The sequence below is a fragment of the Lipophrys pholis genome (assembly GCF_963383615.2).
Source record: "Lipophrys pholis genome assembly, chromosome: 12".
NCBI lineage: Eukaryota > Metazoa > Chordata > Actinopteri > Blenniiformes > Blenniidae > Lipophrys > Lipophrys pholis.
This window is the reverse complement of record NC_137641.1, coordinates 10,722,214-10,738,267: the sequence shown is the minus strand read 5'-3', so window position 1 is coordinate 10,738,267 and position 16,054 is coordinate 10,722,214. Positions and strand designations below refer to the sequence as shown.

General features: G+C 40.3%; 1 protein-coding gene across 1 annotated transcript in view; it reads left to right on the top strand.

The window, feature by feature from the left end:
• The window catches only part of cacna1bb (calcium channel, voltage-dependent, N type, alpha 1B subunit, b), a gene marked incomplete at both ends in the record, with an annotated part of 227,068 nt that overhangs the window by 128,640 nt on the left and 82,374 nt on the right, over nucleotides 1-16,054 (top strand). The window contains 5 exons of the mRNA XM_080476704.1: nucleotides 2,353-2,442; nucleotides 5,101-5,322; nucleotides 5,475-5,587; nucleotides 6,264-6,376; nucleotides 8,955-9,086. Coding sequence (XP_080332830.1) covers nucleotides 2,353-2,442; nucleotides 5,101-5,322; nucleotides 5,475-5,587; nucleotides 6,264-6,376; nucleotides 8,955-9,086 — 670 coding nt within the window. The remainder of the gene's footprint in view (nucleotides 1-2,352; nucleotides 2,443-5,100; nucleotides 5,323-5,474; nucleotides 5,588-6,263; nucleotides 6,377-8,954; nucleotides 9,087-16,054) is intronic.

Below are 16,054 nucleotides of genomic sequence, written 5' to 3'. Positions count from 1 at the left end.
AACGCCATTGTTTTTGAAACGTTGTCGTGTAAATGGGGCTGAAGTGATCAACTTTCTGATCCAATACAAAATAAAACCATAACCGGTGTCACTGATATCCAACCGACAGCGACAATTTGTACAACTGCGTCACATGCGAGGATAATTCTGAGCTCACGTGGTAAGAGAAAGAAGATATATGTATTTTCTTTAAAATGACAGCTCTTGAAAATACTCTGAGGCCAATCATATTCTCCTATTCTTTACCTCAGCTTCGCAGATGACTGTGTTAGAGGTCAGAGTCTGACATGATGATCCTGAGATCTAACGTGTGCTGATCACTTTTCACAACTGTATTAGGACTACTAAAAAATGTGGAAGGAGTAGTGGTTACACTAACAACCAGGGAAGAAAATCTGAATAATCTGTGCATGTGCCAACTTATAAATATATAAAGAGGTGGAGATAAAAAAAAAAAAATAAATAAAATTAAACGGGTAAAACGGTGCAAATTGATCACGAGTCAGAAGGTTTACCGAGAAACGTAACAATAATAACAATAATTGTAATTATAATTTAATAAATGTGTCTACATTTAGAATCTGTGTGTTTTCAGAGGTTAGTTGTGTTAGATGTGAGCCAAAATGCTTGAATGGCTCTTTTGGTGGTGAAGGCTGCAGCCTGCAGACGCACCAGGCAGCAGACGCGCTGGGTTGAAGATCAGTGCAGTGGATGAGGGCTGTGGAGCGCAGAGCGTCGGTCATGTGACCATCACATTCATTCGGCGCTGCCAGTTCTGCCTTCCAAGGCTGAGTTCAAGCAGGAAGCAGAAAATCTCCAAATGAAAAACATGATTGATGCCTGCCATTCATAGTACACAATTAGCTCGCCACACACACGCGTACGCGCACACACACACACGCACGCACGCACGCACGCACGCACGCACGCACGCACGCACGCACGCACGCACACACACACACACACACACACACAGGCAACCTTCCTGCTACTCTTGTCTCATGAAAAAAAGTACTAAATCATTAAAAGGATGCAGGTTGAGCTGAAAAGGAAAGAATTTAGAAAGGAATCACAAAAACAAAAAATTATTTTACTCCTTTATTGTCACAATGCTTCTTGTATCTGGTATTGTATTAAAATCCATTTCTCTTTAAGTGGTGCCATTAGAAAGAAGAAAACATTTAATTAAAGTTAAGATGCTTATTCTCGTTTGTCTCATAGCGGTTAAATCAGGTCTGCAACAACTAATAACATAATAATGACCAATAGTTTAATAATTTTTTTTTCCATTCTGAACCCAGTAACGCCAGTGATCATGCCTTTCCAATAATGGAATTGAAACGCACAACCACGATTGAAAGTCTTTTATAGTCTTTATCCTCAATGAATGAATATGACGACTCTCATCCACTTTACCTGTTTATGATAAGCAAACTGCACAAAAGCCACAAAATAAACTTTCAATTCCAATAAATGAAGCCCTATTTATGTATTATTCCACTATATTGCAGTTGTTACATTTTGAAATGATTATTATTTTTTTTTTAAATCCTCTTTCAGGCATGTAATATGTTATAGCACCATTGGCAAGTTATTACATTTTTGGTCTTTTTTACAGTGAAAAAGGACAGAATTCTGACATTATTTGTTAGTGTTATGTTATTGACCATTATTACATTACTTTGGTTGTTACAAGGCCAATAGGACCTTGTTTACATGTAGAGGAAGATGTTTATCCCCTTACCCAAGTGGTTTTAACAAGGGATGCAGCAATATCATTTCAAGAACAAGTACAAGTTCGAGAACTTACCTTTAGCAATTTGCAGATACCGAGTACCGATACCAGAACAAATGAAATTCCATTAAGTCTAATTTATACCCCATATGCAAATGAAATGTAAATGATATGCGTTGCAGTGAACTACCTCTGGCATTGCTGATACCGGGTTGTATCAGGAGTCTTTTGACGAGTACGAGTATGATTGCCCCGTGCAGTATCAGACCTGATACCTGATCCTGGTATCAGTGTCAGTATTGGTGCATTCCTCATTCGAACCCTGAGTGACACACCCAAAGAGGGTGAATACATGATCGGGCAAAGGAACAACATGAAATTGTATAAGTGGTGAAATGTCTTCCCACACGTATGATTAAGTCCATTTGTCCTGATTAAACTGCTTTGAGTTTTGTGGGACGACCAGCAGAGACGATGATCTGTAGCATCCATGCGAAATGTTTAAAATCATATTTCTGACTTTTGTTTCTATTCCTCCACATTTTGTGCTGCTCCTTTAGATCAGTGTGTCCCCAGGCTCGCATGTACCTTATTTTTTCTTGTTGCTCTCGTTGTAGTGCTGAAGCGGGGCAAAGTGAAGAAGGGTAAAAACGACCTGATCGGCGCGGAGGAGGGCGAGGATCCCTTTGCAGACATCTCCTCCGTTGGTAAATCTTTCCTCTTTTTTCATCTGCGGCCACCGGCGGGTGACCTCTGACCTTCGCCCGCTGTCTCCTCACAGAGTCGACCTTTACAATAAAGCAGCCGCTGTCAAAGCCTGTCTTCTGCAATGAACGTAACCGTGTCCTCTGACTCGCCGGCCCTGCGTTTATCAGATCACTGTGTCATGTCAGCTCAACCAGGAAGCTGAAGATCTTCATATGGAATAGGAGCACATTCAAGCCACAGACACGAGTACAGTCCACCACCTCCAGCAGGGGAACACATGATTAACTCTTCTAATTAGACTGTGAAATGGAAATGGCCGGAGAACCACCTGCAGCACATCATACTTTTTGAAAATTAATTGACTTCACGGTCTCTCACAAAGACAACATGTAATAGCTTTCCTTCAGGAGGGACAAATTAACATTAGCAAGGTAACTGAAAGAATTCTGTTGCCATCAATTTATAAAGAGAATATTGGCGGCGATCTCATTTGAATGAGTGTTTTCCATAAACTGAAGCCCAGAGGGAAAAATCTTTCTCATGTGGTTTGCTTCTCACGTGATGCCTGCGAGTTCTGCTTCACAGTACGTGAACATTAAGCACACTTTTTTCTTTTTTTTTCTAAATGAGCAGCTGCAGGTTCATTTAATAAAATGTTTCATGCTTTGATTTTCACTGCCATAGTAAAAAAAAAAATCTGTTATCAGTTTGCTTTTTACTGAAGGCCTTTGCCACGCTTTTTGGCCCAGTGGACAAAAAGTTTTGAAAGTGTCCATTATGCTCTTTCTCACTTCTTTTCAAGCGCCAAAACTTCACTCAGCTATCTTCTCAGGATTCACAGCTCAGACAAAAAATCCAGTTTTATCCCAAACTGGCCCTTTCTGCAGCATTTTCCTTTATATTTTTGTCTGAGGTTCCAATTACATGACAAAGTTTTCAAGTGAACATCTGAAAATTACTCTCAAGGGGGATTTTTTTCAAAAACACTTGCATCTCTTCAGCTCCAGAGAATTGGAGGAAAACATACTTTTAGAAAATGCTCCAATATGTGGAAACGGGCGGAAGGAGTCCATATCCATGTAAACAGGGAAAATGCGACTTTTTGAAAATGCTCCGTCTCCCTGGAAACTGGAGGGCACTTGTAACTTTTTGAAAACGCTAAAACTCCGTCTTAAAGGGGGAAAGCGCAACTTTTCCAAAAGGCGGCGACTGTACATGTGCACCATGGCCATAGTGAATTGCTGTTCCACACATCCTCAGTTGACGGACAATACGAAGAATATTTCCTCCAGAGTGTCACGACTCCCAGTCCAGATTCTCCTGGGACTTGGTGGTTTTAGAGTTGAGAGTCACTATCATAGTAATCCAACTTCATTGTCTGTCCATACGAATGTCCGTGTACTTCCATTGTTTATACTTCTGGTGTATTGTTCTCTGTGTGCATGTGTGTGTGCTTTCATTAAAAAAAAAAACAGCACCAACTCGTGGCCCAACATGCTAATTACATAGTTTTTCAATGTTTCTGTCATTTCCGTGGAAATGGACGTTATTTTTAAAACATTCCCGTGTAAACGCCAAAGTTTTTGGGACCAAAAATGCTTTTTGATGCTTCTTCACTTGAAACATCGTCGTATAAACAACAAACAGTTTAAAATCCTGTCACTTTGAGTCTCTACTTTCCGCTGATGGGCGACTTTCAAAGCAGCCGGTCCTTACAATGTCCCGAGCCTCCTGACATGAATAATCAATACTCAGAATTTGTCACCGGCTTCATTGACATCCAGCAAGGCCGTCGAATGAATATATCAGACATTCTGTGACAAGGTGACTCCTTCCAATCAATATGAATCCTGATTATTGTCTCAGAAGGCAGCAGCTTAATGTTTCAAAGACCTTTCACGTGTTTCACCTGAAAGGCTTCGTCAGTTTGGAGAGCTGATCATCACAGGTCAAACACAAAACGACATTCACTCACTTTCACAACAATTCAGAGTCACATTACCTGAAATATTGTAGGATTGTGGTGAGTAAATCCACACAAGCTCAACTGTCATCATTTCAATTAGTTCTTGCGGATTTGATTCTATGACTTCGACTTAAAAACACACTGTTGAAACTGTATTTTTTTTAATTCAAAACGAAATTGGCTCTATTCTGCCTTTAAATAATATTTAGTAATATGTATCAAATAATAACTAATAATTATTATTGATTATTAATAAATGAGCAATAGTTCTGTTATTTTCACAGATGCTATAAAAGTAACGTCAAAAAATAATTAATTTGATGGATTTTTCATAATATGAAAATGGAGAAGCAGATTTCTAATCTTCAGTACAAATATCACAGGCAAAGTAGGCTGGATTATGGTACTGAGGAAAATGAACTAAAACCAAGACTCAAGCACCATATATATCATATTGAATACACACATTTGTTTTATTAATAAAAATGTAATGAAAGGGCAGAAGAAGGATAATTTCAGTCATGAGAATTTCCAAGATACTTTGAATTCTGAATGTTAAGATAAAGAATGACATTCATCCTGCTGGTACATTTCATTCTCTTTACAGAACTGCGATTCAGAGAGAAACCTGATCTTGAAATGATCGTGTGTTTGACCTCCGCACTCTCACACCCTCCCTCCTCCCCTCCAGCTCCGCCCGGCTCTCCGTTCGGCCGGGCCAGCGTGAAGAGCAGCGGCAAACTGGACAGCTCGTCGTACTTCAGACGCAAAGAGAAGAGGACGCGCTTCTTCATCCGCCGCATGGTGAAGGCTCAGAGCTTCTACTGGATCGTCCTCTGCCTGGTCGGCCTCAACACGCTGTGTGTGGCCATCGTCCACTACGACCAGCCGGAGTGGCTCACCACTGCTCTCTGTGAGACACACACACACACACACACACACACACACACACACACACACACACACACACACACACACACACACACACACACACACACACACACACACACACACACACACGCACACACTGGCTCCGGGTGTTACAAGTCTCTCTCTTCCTTCCAGACACGGCAGAGTTTGTGTTTCTGGGTTTATTTCTGACTGAGATGAGTTTGAAGATGTACGGCCTCGGAGCCAGGAACTACTTCCACTCCTCTTTCAACTGCTTTGATTTCGGGGTGAGTTACTATCAACTGTAACACACACACACACACACACACACACACACACACACACACACACACACACACACACACACACACACACACACACACACACACACAACTCTGAAACGATAACACAATGCAGAGATTACACAAAGTAACTAATTAACCCACAATTAATTAAAAAGAGAACATGAACAAAATATTAGAATGTTGATAGCAGCCCACATCTCAAACAAGCTTGGACAGGAGCCTTGTTGTTTTCCTGTTATGTTGCAGTCCATATTTTCTATTTAGACACAAAGATATGGTGAAACTAATGGACTTTTCTTGGTTTCATCTGTGAAACGTGTTGGTTTCAACTTGTTTTGATGGGTGAGCATTGAAAATAGGGTTTCCCTTGAGAGGTGTGGTGTAAAAACTAAACGTAACATTCACCTTTCCAGATGTGTAAGCTGCTAAAACATTAGTACTAATGCAGCCTCATACCATCAATGTAATGGTCACCAGTAGTAAAAGTCTGATCTCCTATGTATATTCATGTGAAGTTATCAGATTTAACATCAGGTATTGTTAAAGTTTTACTGTGAATCCAATCTGATATGTTTATTTTAAAACATAGCACCGTGTTTTAATGACATTTTACAGCCTTTTCGAGCAGCCGTTGACGTGCCTGTGCTCTGGTCCTCAGGTGATTGTGGGAAGTATTTTTGAGGTGATCTGGGACATGATTAAACCGGGAGCGTCGTTTGGGATCAGCGTGCTGAGAGCCCTCAGACTGCTCAGGATCTTCAAAGTCACAAAGTGAGTTCACACCAGAAGAAAAAACGGCTTTGAAAGCCTTAGTTTCCTTATGCAGGTTTGCCTTCAGACTTATGATGTGTTTATTATTCATCATTTTCAGGCTCTTTGTGTCACTAAATATACGATTGTTTATTTCAGGTTTGCAGTTAAAATTGCTCTTGGTTTCTGTCAAACAAAATAGGCTGAAATAATTCTTCTTAGACCCAGTTTCAGCCACAACACATTGTTTTTGCGTTTTTGTTTCCGGAAAGTTTCACGTTTGCATGGCAAACGTGAAACAGGAACAGCAATAGTAGAGTACACAGACATTCGTGTGGATTGACCATTAGTTGGTATAATGAGTCTCAGCTGAATGTGAACCGGGAGTTATGACACTCTGGAGGCCGTCGTTGTTGTTATTGTCCATCTATTATAGTAGCAGAATTTCCGCCATTTGCATGGAGACGGAGCCTGAACATTTTCAGAAAGTTGCACTTTCGTCTGTTGACTCAAAACGTTGCATTCTGAGTGGCTCCGAGCACCGTTATCGTGTAAACGGGGCCAGAATACTGGAAACCTTCCAAGTAGAAACCATTTCAATGGTTTCTACTTTTCTACTCGTCTGATTGAACCTTTTGTTCAAGAACAAGCTGACATCATGTATAATGTCACACTAAACTGTAACCAAAGTGGTGAAAATGTTATTTTAAGTGACATTAAATGATGGATTTTATATAATCTTAAAAGACTTTTTAAATCAGTGTTGGCTGAGGTTAATGTGATAGTAACTAATATTTAGGATTCATTAGTTTACATCATTACCATTAGGAGCTGAACAGAAATAAAACGTTTTCAAAAATGCTAAGAAAACCTTAAACTTATTTGAATAAACAATATAATTATTGTGGTTGAATCTAATGGACATATACATTAAAAATAAGAGCAAATTTCACCCACAAGGCTGTCACAATGATTTGTTTTTCTCATTATTCTACTCTTATTATAGTTATAAAATCTGCTAAGCGAAAGCTCAAAAAACTGGAGGAAGAAAGTTAATTGCAGTTTTTATTCTTTAGTGTCGCAATATGGGAAAAAAAACTATAATGAAATCGTCTCAGTGAACATCTGTACACAAGAGGCATAAACACTCGATATCAGAGTTTCTCAGGATCATAATAATTATTCACTGGTGACAAGAACAGAACTAAAACTGTAAAGTATGTTTAGAAAACTACTCAACTGATTTAAACATTTATAGTGTTGAAATATATATATATATATATATATATATAGGACATTGATTGTTTCACAACATACTTATAAAGGTATTTGATCATCTAATAAACTAAGTGAATAATATTAGAATAACTACATGATTACGTGTCCTTTTTTTATAGTTTTATCTTTTATGTAATATGAATGTTTGTATCATGACAAAACACTTAATGATTGATAATAACTTATACCAAAACAAAAATTGTTAATTTATATAAATTAAAAGAGGAACTACTTCATTTTGAATGACAAACATATCCAAATTATTTGATATTGTTACTTAAATTTTCATGTGCTGTATGTATAAACTCTTTGGAAAATATTTAAACAGAATTAATTGAAACACCTCATTAAAAAAAAAAAGAATTATATATATATATGTTTATTTTAAAGCAAAACTCACATCAGCTCAGCATTCTTTTAGTTTTATATGCTTCTTTATGAGGTTGTTTTCTTTTCTTCTTTTTTTTCATTATTGAAACAGTATATTAGGGGTGTCTAACATAAGGGCCGTGGACCTAAACCGGTCTGGTCTAATCTGGCAAAACCACCCAGAAAATTGTAAAAACTTCAAAGAAAACATTTATTTTTCAAATCAAATTGTTTTCAGTGCGAGTTTGTGAAAACACCTACAATTCAACAGCAATAGGTGAAGTTTTTTGGACATTTCACTGTATTTTGCACCACATGGTTTCATTAAAATTGACTTTATGTTGAGATTGTAGTCATTTTCTGGAGTGATTGTTTGGTTTTGTGAAAATAATAACATTTTCATCATGTATACTCCTCACAACAACAAAGAAAAACTTCAAACTTTCAATTTAAGGGTTATTATGGCACTATTTTACTTGGAGATAAGTTAAAATAATCCTTTATTTTGTCACACAGTGGGAAAAGTTTCATTGTTGCAGCAGCAAGTGGAAAAAGAGTGGCTACAGAATGTGAACAATATTAATAAATAATAAAAATATTTCACACACAACAGTGATGGATTTTAAAAAGTGCTAAAAATGTTGTTTGTATCCACCAAAACAAACTCCAGTGAATTCTGCTCAATCCTTCATTTTCATTCTATTTTCTCTGAGATAATTGTTTTCCGTCGGCAGTGAAAATCCTGTTTCTCAGATTAGCTGTAATCCTGCGATTGAGAGAAACTGGCAGCCACACTCGCTGACGCATCGATTTTTGATGCCACCTGCAGCTCATTTTGCTTTTTGTTGCAGCTTTTTTCTTCCTGTGCTTCGCTTGTCTGTCACAGTTTTCATTTCTGACCGGAATTGTCTGGAACAAAAGTCTTCTGGTAATAATCCCATGTTTCTCTCAGGTATTGGAACTCGTTGAGGAACCTGGTGGTTTCTCTCCTGAACTCCATGAAGTCCATCATCAGCCTGCTCTTCCTCCTCTTCCTCTTCATCGTGGTGTTTGCGTTGCTGGGCATGCAGCTCTTCGGAGGACAGTGAGTACACCCACCCCCCGCCACCGGCCCACCTGGGGTGTGATCGCCGTGGTGACAGACGTGTCCACGCAGCAGGTAGCTGCTGGATCGACTGCAGACCTTTGAAATGTTTCCCAGCAGGAGCCGCATGTCTCCTAATGACAGGAACATCTCGTGGTCGGAGGGGGGTAGGGGGGGGGTTAATCAAACGGCTGGTATCAGGCCCCGTCTGACTGCTGTCACAAACACAAACACACACTCTCCATCACCTGCATGTCAGACTATGTTGCTACAGAACCATGAGGGAGGTTTTAATATTCAGAGTTTTACATTTCAAGGATGTAAAATGTTGGAAGGAATGAAGTCCAAACAGGACAGACAAATTTATTAGAGAGATTTCAGGGGCCACGTACAGACAAATTGAATCTTTTGTGGGCTGGACCGGTAAACATAATGCCTTAATAACCTTCAAATGTAAACTTTTTGTTGTGGTGCAGTGTGTATGTGATGGAAATGTCTGTAATTTCAAAAAAGCAAGTCATTTCTCCCCAAAATGCCTTCAAAGAAAAATTTTATGAAAACTTCTGGTGCAAATTACAGTGAAATATCTCAAAAGCCTCTTTTTCGCTGTTGCATTATGGGTGTTTTTACAAACTCATCCTGGCAGCACAGCTTTCAGGCTAATGCTAGTTTGCTATGTTTAATGGCAGCATCACCGATATCTCAGCTCGGGTATCAGAGTAGTTGTGTCGCTTATATTACCTTTGAGAAATTTGTTGAATGGATATTTTCTTTGAAATCTTTACAATTTGCCTGGTAATTTGGCGAGCCGGATTAGAGCCTCTTGCCAACAGGTTTTTGGCCATGGGCCTTATATTTGACCCTCCCCTTTATTAAAAGGTTATTATTTTAAAATTTGAGTTTATTTTTTTCGACTGGCCAATCCGGTTAAATTAAAAATTGTCAAAATTCCAAATAAGCAATCGACTGTCAAACTTAATTTTCTTCAGAATGAAAGAACACAACCTGAACACACAAGCTGAGATATCACTGATTACAAAGGTTATAGCACAAGTTTTTTTGTACATTCCACTGTATTTTTGCACCTGAAGGTTTCATTAGAAATGTCTTTTTGTTAAAATTGTTGTAATTGTTGGTACTAATTGTTTATTTATGTGAAAACATACTTTTTTTAAACTTATATTCTGCATCACAACAAAGAAAAACTTTACAGCTTAATCCTAAAGATTGTGACACGGTGTTGCCGTTGCGGTTACCACCCGAGATGAAATTGGGCTGCGTGCGGCCTCTGGTTTTATAAACCTCCATGGCTTTCAATGTAATGTAAGGTATAGCTTCAGGCGTGTGGAAAGATGAGTCGCAATAACAACAGAAAGCCCTCGGAGATGCCTCCACTGGATGTGTTTGAAGCAGGCGGTTGCCATGGCGACCAGCCACACGTCGGTCTGCGGCATCGTTACCATCACGTCGATCTGCCGTGATGGACAAGTGTGAGATGAGTCTGACGTCCACATGGTGCTTCGAGCCGGCCAAACCCGTCAGTCTGAGCCCTCTGTTCTCCAGCCACGCTAACCTCGCGCTTCTTTCACCTCGCAATCTAAAAACGGACCCAAGGTGTCAAATCATTTCTCGGTTCTTCGTTCTAATAACTCACCAGTCCCCGGTTACCTGAAAATAGGACACCAGATTATGTAAAAAAAAAAAAAACCCTCCATAAGAAAAGGTCTTCAACCTTAAGTAGAAGATTAAATGCGTTGAAAGGAAGTAGAAGCAATATGTGGTCACACGCAGACTTTATTTTGGGACTCAGAGATTATTTCCCCTGCTCTCAAAACACCAAAAGTAATCTCCTGGTAAAATTGTGAGAATTAGAAGATAAACCGCTTGAGGGAGAGGACCGTCTTCCCACCGAGGCTCGCAGGACTTCGTCCAACGCTTTGGAGTGAGCGAGAGAGAGAGAGAGAGAGAGCGAGAGAGACTCGATAAGCTCAAAGGAAATTCACTCTTACAGAATAATGAATTTCTCTCTGTTTACAGCTTTCAGTTGGATTGGTACAGACCGTCTTTGTTGATTAACTCGGCGAGATGGCATTTTTTAATATTTTCTGCTTGGGTGTTGTGTTGCACAGCGTCACGTGTCAGTTGCATCAAAAGACTATTGTTTACTCTGAATGCCAACCAGTTTCTCCCCGTTTTGACATTTGTGAGCGTTTTGGACATTTTAATGAGTTGACATTCAAGTTGACAGAATAATCTATAAACAAAATAATGACCGGTCAGTTGTTTTCAAAGGGATTGATGATCTTGATGGAATGATATGGATTTCTCCAGATTTTAATAATCCAAGAAGGCAAATGAGTGAAAAGTTATAGTTTTGAAAGTTTTTTATTTTTTTTCCAAAACCTCATTTTAAAAAAGTTGCTCTTGTGTCTAAATTAATAATTTACAAAGGGTTGTCGATCAAATCTTTGCAATTATCCCTTTAATGTTGTAAACCTGATTATTTTAGGGTGGAAATGATCAAATGCATTGATTTTTAAATTTAAGTGTAATTTACAGGTATTCTTTCCTTAAATGAGTTGCTCCAATGGTCATACAGGGTTAAATAATCTCTTCCAACTATTTTTGTGTCCCTCCCCATTATAAAAGTTAGACTTGTTAGTGGATGGTTAGTTTGAGGGCTGACTAGCCAAGACGTAGCAAACAGAGCTTTCAATGGAACTAATCCAGTTGTACACAAAGTTAACGTGTCAAAGGAGATGAGAAAACACGACCAGTGGGTGACAAATAAACGGTTACTGTGTGACACATCATACTTTGACCTCATTTACACAATGTTGTCAAGTGAAAACAGAAAACTTTTATTGTGTTTTGAGTATTCGTTTATTTGACAACGGTGCTCGGAGCCAACTTTTTGTAAAACGGGTTCCCAGGGGGAACTTTTGGAAAATGGAGGGAAAACGCAACTTTTCTGAAAGGCTGCCTCTGCGCATGCGCACTCCGGCCATAGTAAATAGTTCTTCTGCACATGCTCAGATGGACAATAACAACTATGTTTTCCTCCAGAGTATCACGAATGCCAGTCCATATTCTCCTGGGATTTGCAAATGGACTTTACTGTTGCGTGCCATAGCATTACCACTGTCGAAAATTAAGTTCCAGCGGACTATTTCTTTTGTATGTGATTAGAGTCGTAATTATCTCAAAAAAAAGTTTCACTAACATATCATGTGACACTAATTTGTAGTAGTTCCTACATTTGTCGAATGATTAATAGTTGAGGACCTGCAGGGCGTCTGTCTCTCGGTCCCGCTCAGCTTGCTGCTTTTACTATTAATATTGCACAAAGTCGTCTCACTAATCAACTCAACAATTAAGTTGTGAAGCAGAGCCCTTTATTAACTCGCAAAGTAATTCAACTACTTTATAGAGAAGCAATTAATGACTGTACTCAACTGCTGCTTTTCGTGATGTTGCTTCACAGTCGTGTCCACAGTAACTCTTTAAAAACTATAGCACGTCTATAGCAAAGTCAATTATTTTTATGATGATCTTTCGGTTTTTTCCATGGCAACATTTCAGGTGAAAACACATAGTGTTTGTGTTTTTCGTTTCAGAAAAGTTTTCCGTCTACACTGCAACATTTTCAATACGACGTCCGTTTACGTTGAAACGACATAAACGCTGAAAATGATGTAGTTAGCATGGTGGGCCACTAGTGGGGGCTGTTGGTTGTTTTTACAAGGTAACCATGCACACACATGCGCACTGAGAATACACCACGCAACAAAAGGTTTGCATTTTAACTTGAAAACGTCGTGTAATCGGTGCCTTGATATGTGGAATTCAGACAAAAGTATTCAGTGTGCACACTCTGCTGCCGTTTGGTGTTTTTCCGCTCATGAAGTAGTTCAGACACGTGTGTTCAAATTCTCATCGCGCTCGCTGACACACATCCGTTATCTCCTGCTCACATACATGTACATTCAGAGAAGCGTCTGCCTCCATCTGTACGACGTAAACCTGCTTCTATTGTCATGTGAATTAGATATAGGGCACAGGCTTGCGGGGAGTTGGGCCTTGACGGGCTCTTGTTTCCGGGATTGATTTAATGAAGTCTCCGTGGACGAGGCATGGGAGCCGAGCAGCGCGCCTCCGATCCCTATTATCAGAGTAAACAGAGGTCGACACACACAGGCACAGCAGAAGACCGCCGGCGCTCCGGCTTCCTGCACTGGGTTCACTAATCCTCCAAGAGGGGAGGGCGGGGGGTAGGGTAAGGAAAGGAGTGGCTGGTGGAGGGTGGGATTGCTGACACGAGGAAGGACAAAGGTAGAAGAAGAGGTGCACAGGACTGTGATGGCGTTGAGTTGCCCCTCCTCCACTGTCACCCCCCTCCCACCACTGCCTCCCTCATGTAGACAGTAGAACAAGATTGATCCCAGACAACGTGTATTACCGGCTGGTATTGTGTCTTTAACAATTTACTACATGGGTAAGGGTCCATTGGCCGTCATGATCATGATAAGCGATGATTCCAAACCAAGTCTATTACATGTCTGAGGGAAACGTCTCTTCAGCTGGGATCGGTTCAATCTCAGCTTGAGGGATTTGCTCCCATTCAGGATTCATATCGGGTAAAAAGACACACAAAGCTTTCCAGTTAGAAAATTGTAAAAGTTCTGGCCTAGAGGGAGAGAACAGACATGGAAACACACAGAACAATTGTAAATTTTAGGTCAGAGGTTTCGTCCAGGAGCCACATACAGACCCATTCTATCTCCAGGAGGCTGTATCATTAAAATATTTCATAACTTTTCAATACAAGTTTTTTTCTTGGAATGTTCCTGTTACAGCCCACAGGTTGTATGGGCCTCGCCTCCGCCTCTGTGTGTGTGTGTGTGTGTGTGTGTGTGTGTGTCTGTGTGTGTGTGTGTGTGTGTGTGTGTGTGTGTGTGTGTGTGTGTGTGTGTGTGTGTGTGTGTGTGTGCGTGTGCGTGCTGTTTGACAGGAGGTACCCTCACAGACTTCTTCCTCCTCCTGTCCTGATGTGGAGCACTTTAATGGGAGGATGAGTGCTGATTGGCTCAGCTCCGCCCACCAGCTGAGGCCATTTAAACCATAGATATAAAACACCCGATGCCTCACGGCGCTGATAGGCCGTGCAGCATCTAGGTTTTATATCTATGATTTAAGCAGCTCTAGCAGACTCCTCATGGCGGCTGATGTGGGAGGTGCCAGCTCAGTCTGCCTCGAAGAACCTTGGTGTGTGTTTAAACTAGTCTGTGATCTTCTGAACTCGGAGTCGGCTCCACTCCGATTAAACTTTGGTCAACCTGAACCTTTTGTCCAGCAGTTTGGTGAAGGTACCAGCTTTTTTGTATCGAGTTAATTAGGTGTTTTGCTTGTTTCCTTTTTGCCACTTGTGTTTAGTAAATTTGCTTTGGTTGAAACGGTCTTCTCGAGGAGAAGCTGCCTTTTTGTTTATATTAAATCAATCATTGTGTTCTGTCCAGTTCTGTCAAGCAGTGCCTACATTGGCACCAGCCAATCAGCCTCACTCATCGAAATCACATGGTCTCAATGAAAATAGCCAACACCCTGAGCATGTGTACTTATTTTTTGCCGTATGCAATACACACTGCATGGTGAGAAAGCTGTTAGCCCCATTCATGCAGGACACAGCCTGAAGCACCAATTACCATGAACTGAAATCCTGACGCATGAATTAGATGCAGTTAAGATCATCACACAAAAGAAAATATTTGCAGAAAATCTGAAAGAATTAATACTTACTTACTTTTTAATTCATGCTTTGCCTGCATTCCCTTCTCGTGATGTCAGGTGCGGCATTGTTTTCAGTCTTGTTGCTGTTTCCGTACAAACATCGTTTTCAAAACTCAATAGTAAGTTTTTCTGAATCAAAAACGCAAAAACAACGCCGTCTCCCTTAAAATGTTGTATATATACGGTGCCTAAGTCTCTAAACTGATCCATAAACTTCTCATAGTAGTTCGCGCTCCTATCTTTCAACTGAAAAGCAACACTGTGGATGAACATTGTGGAGATCAGAATTGAGGTTAATGTGTCGTCAAACCCGACAAGTGCTGTGTGCTTCCAGGTGTTTGGCCACACAATGAGTGCAAAATCAATCAGAGAAGAAACCAGCTGTGGCGTGTGCAGCTGGTCGCTCTGGAAACAATGTGCCTTCACATTCTCTCTCGATTTTGAAATTTTTGGAACAGATCCTTCTCCATCCTATTGTGCTGTTTCCGCGTGTGTGTGTGTGTGTGTGTGTGTGTGTGTGTGTGTGTGTGTGTGTGTGTGTGTGTGTGTGTGTGTGTGTGTGTGTGTGTGTGTGTGTGTGTGTGTGTGTGTGTTTGTTTTTTTCCCAGATTTTGTCCACCACATGGAATTATGACAAAAGATACTGAATTGATTTCGTAAAATGTACATGACGTTCACATTCAGATGTATAGTGTATGAATCTATAAACAGGTTTTCTGGTGGGTGAACGTTTGTACAGTCTGACATGGGAACATTCATTGGAAGGCTGCCATGCTTTTTTCCGAGCTGTGGCACGCATGTTCTTTGCCTTCAGCATATGGAATAAGCTCAGATTATTCTGTGCTCTGTTATTTAACGTGTCCTCCATCCTTGATCTGAACAACAGAAATACATGTTTTATGCATTTTAATGATCAGGAGCCTTCAAATCACCATGGCTGGTGTGTCGACACAGTTGCCACTTCTTCTTTCCCTTCGCTCAGTAACGGAGACTTCGCTCGTGTTTCTTCGCTCACTATCAAACTCTCCACTTAGACGTGCTGAGCCCCAAACAGACTGCTGCTCGTCACGATGGCCACCTGCGACGCTGCACGAAAACCTGCTTCATAGCGGAACTGAAGTGATGAAACATCCTTGACATAACCAGGCTGCCTTGATTGTTCTCTCTTGTCCCCCAGCTCT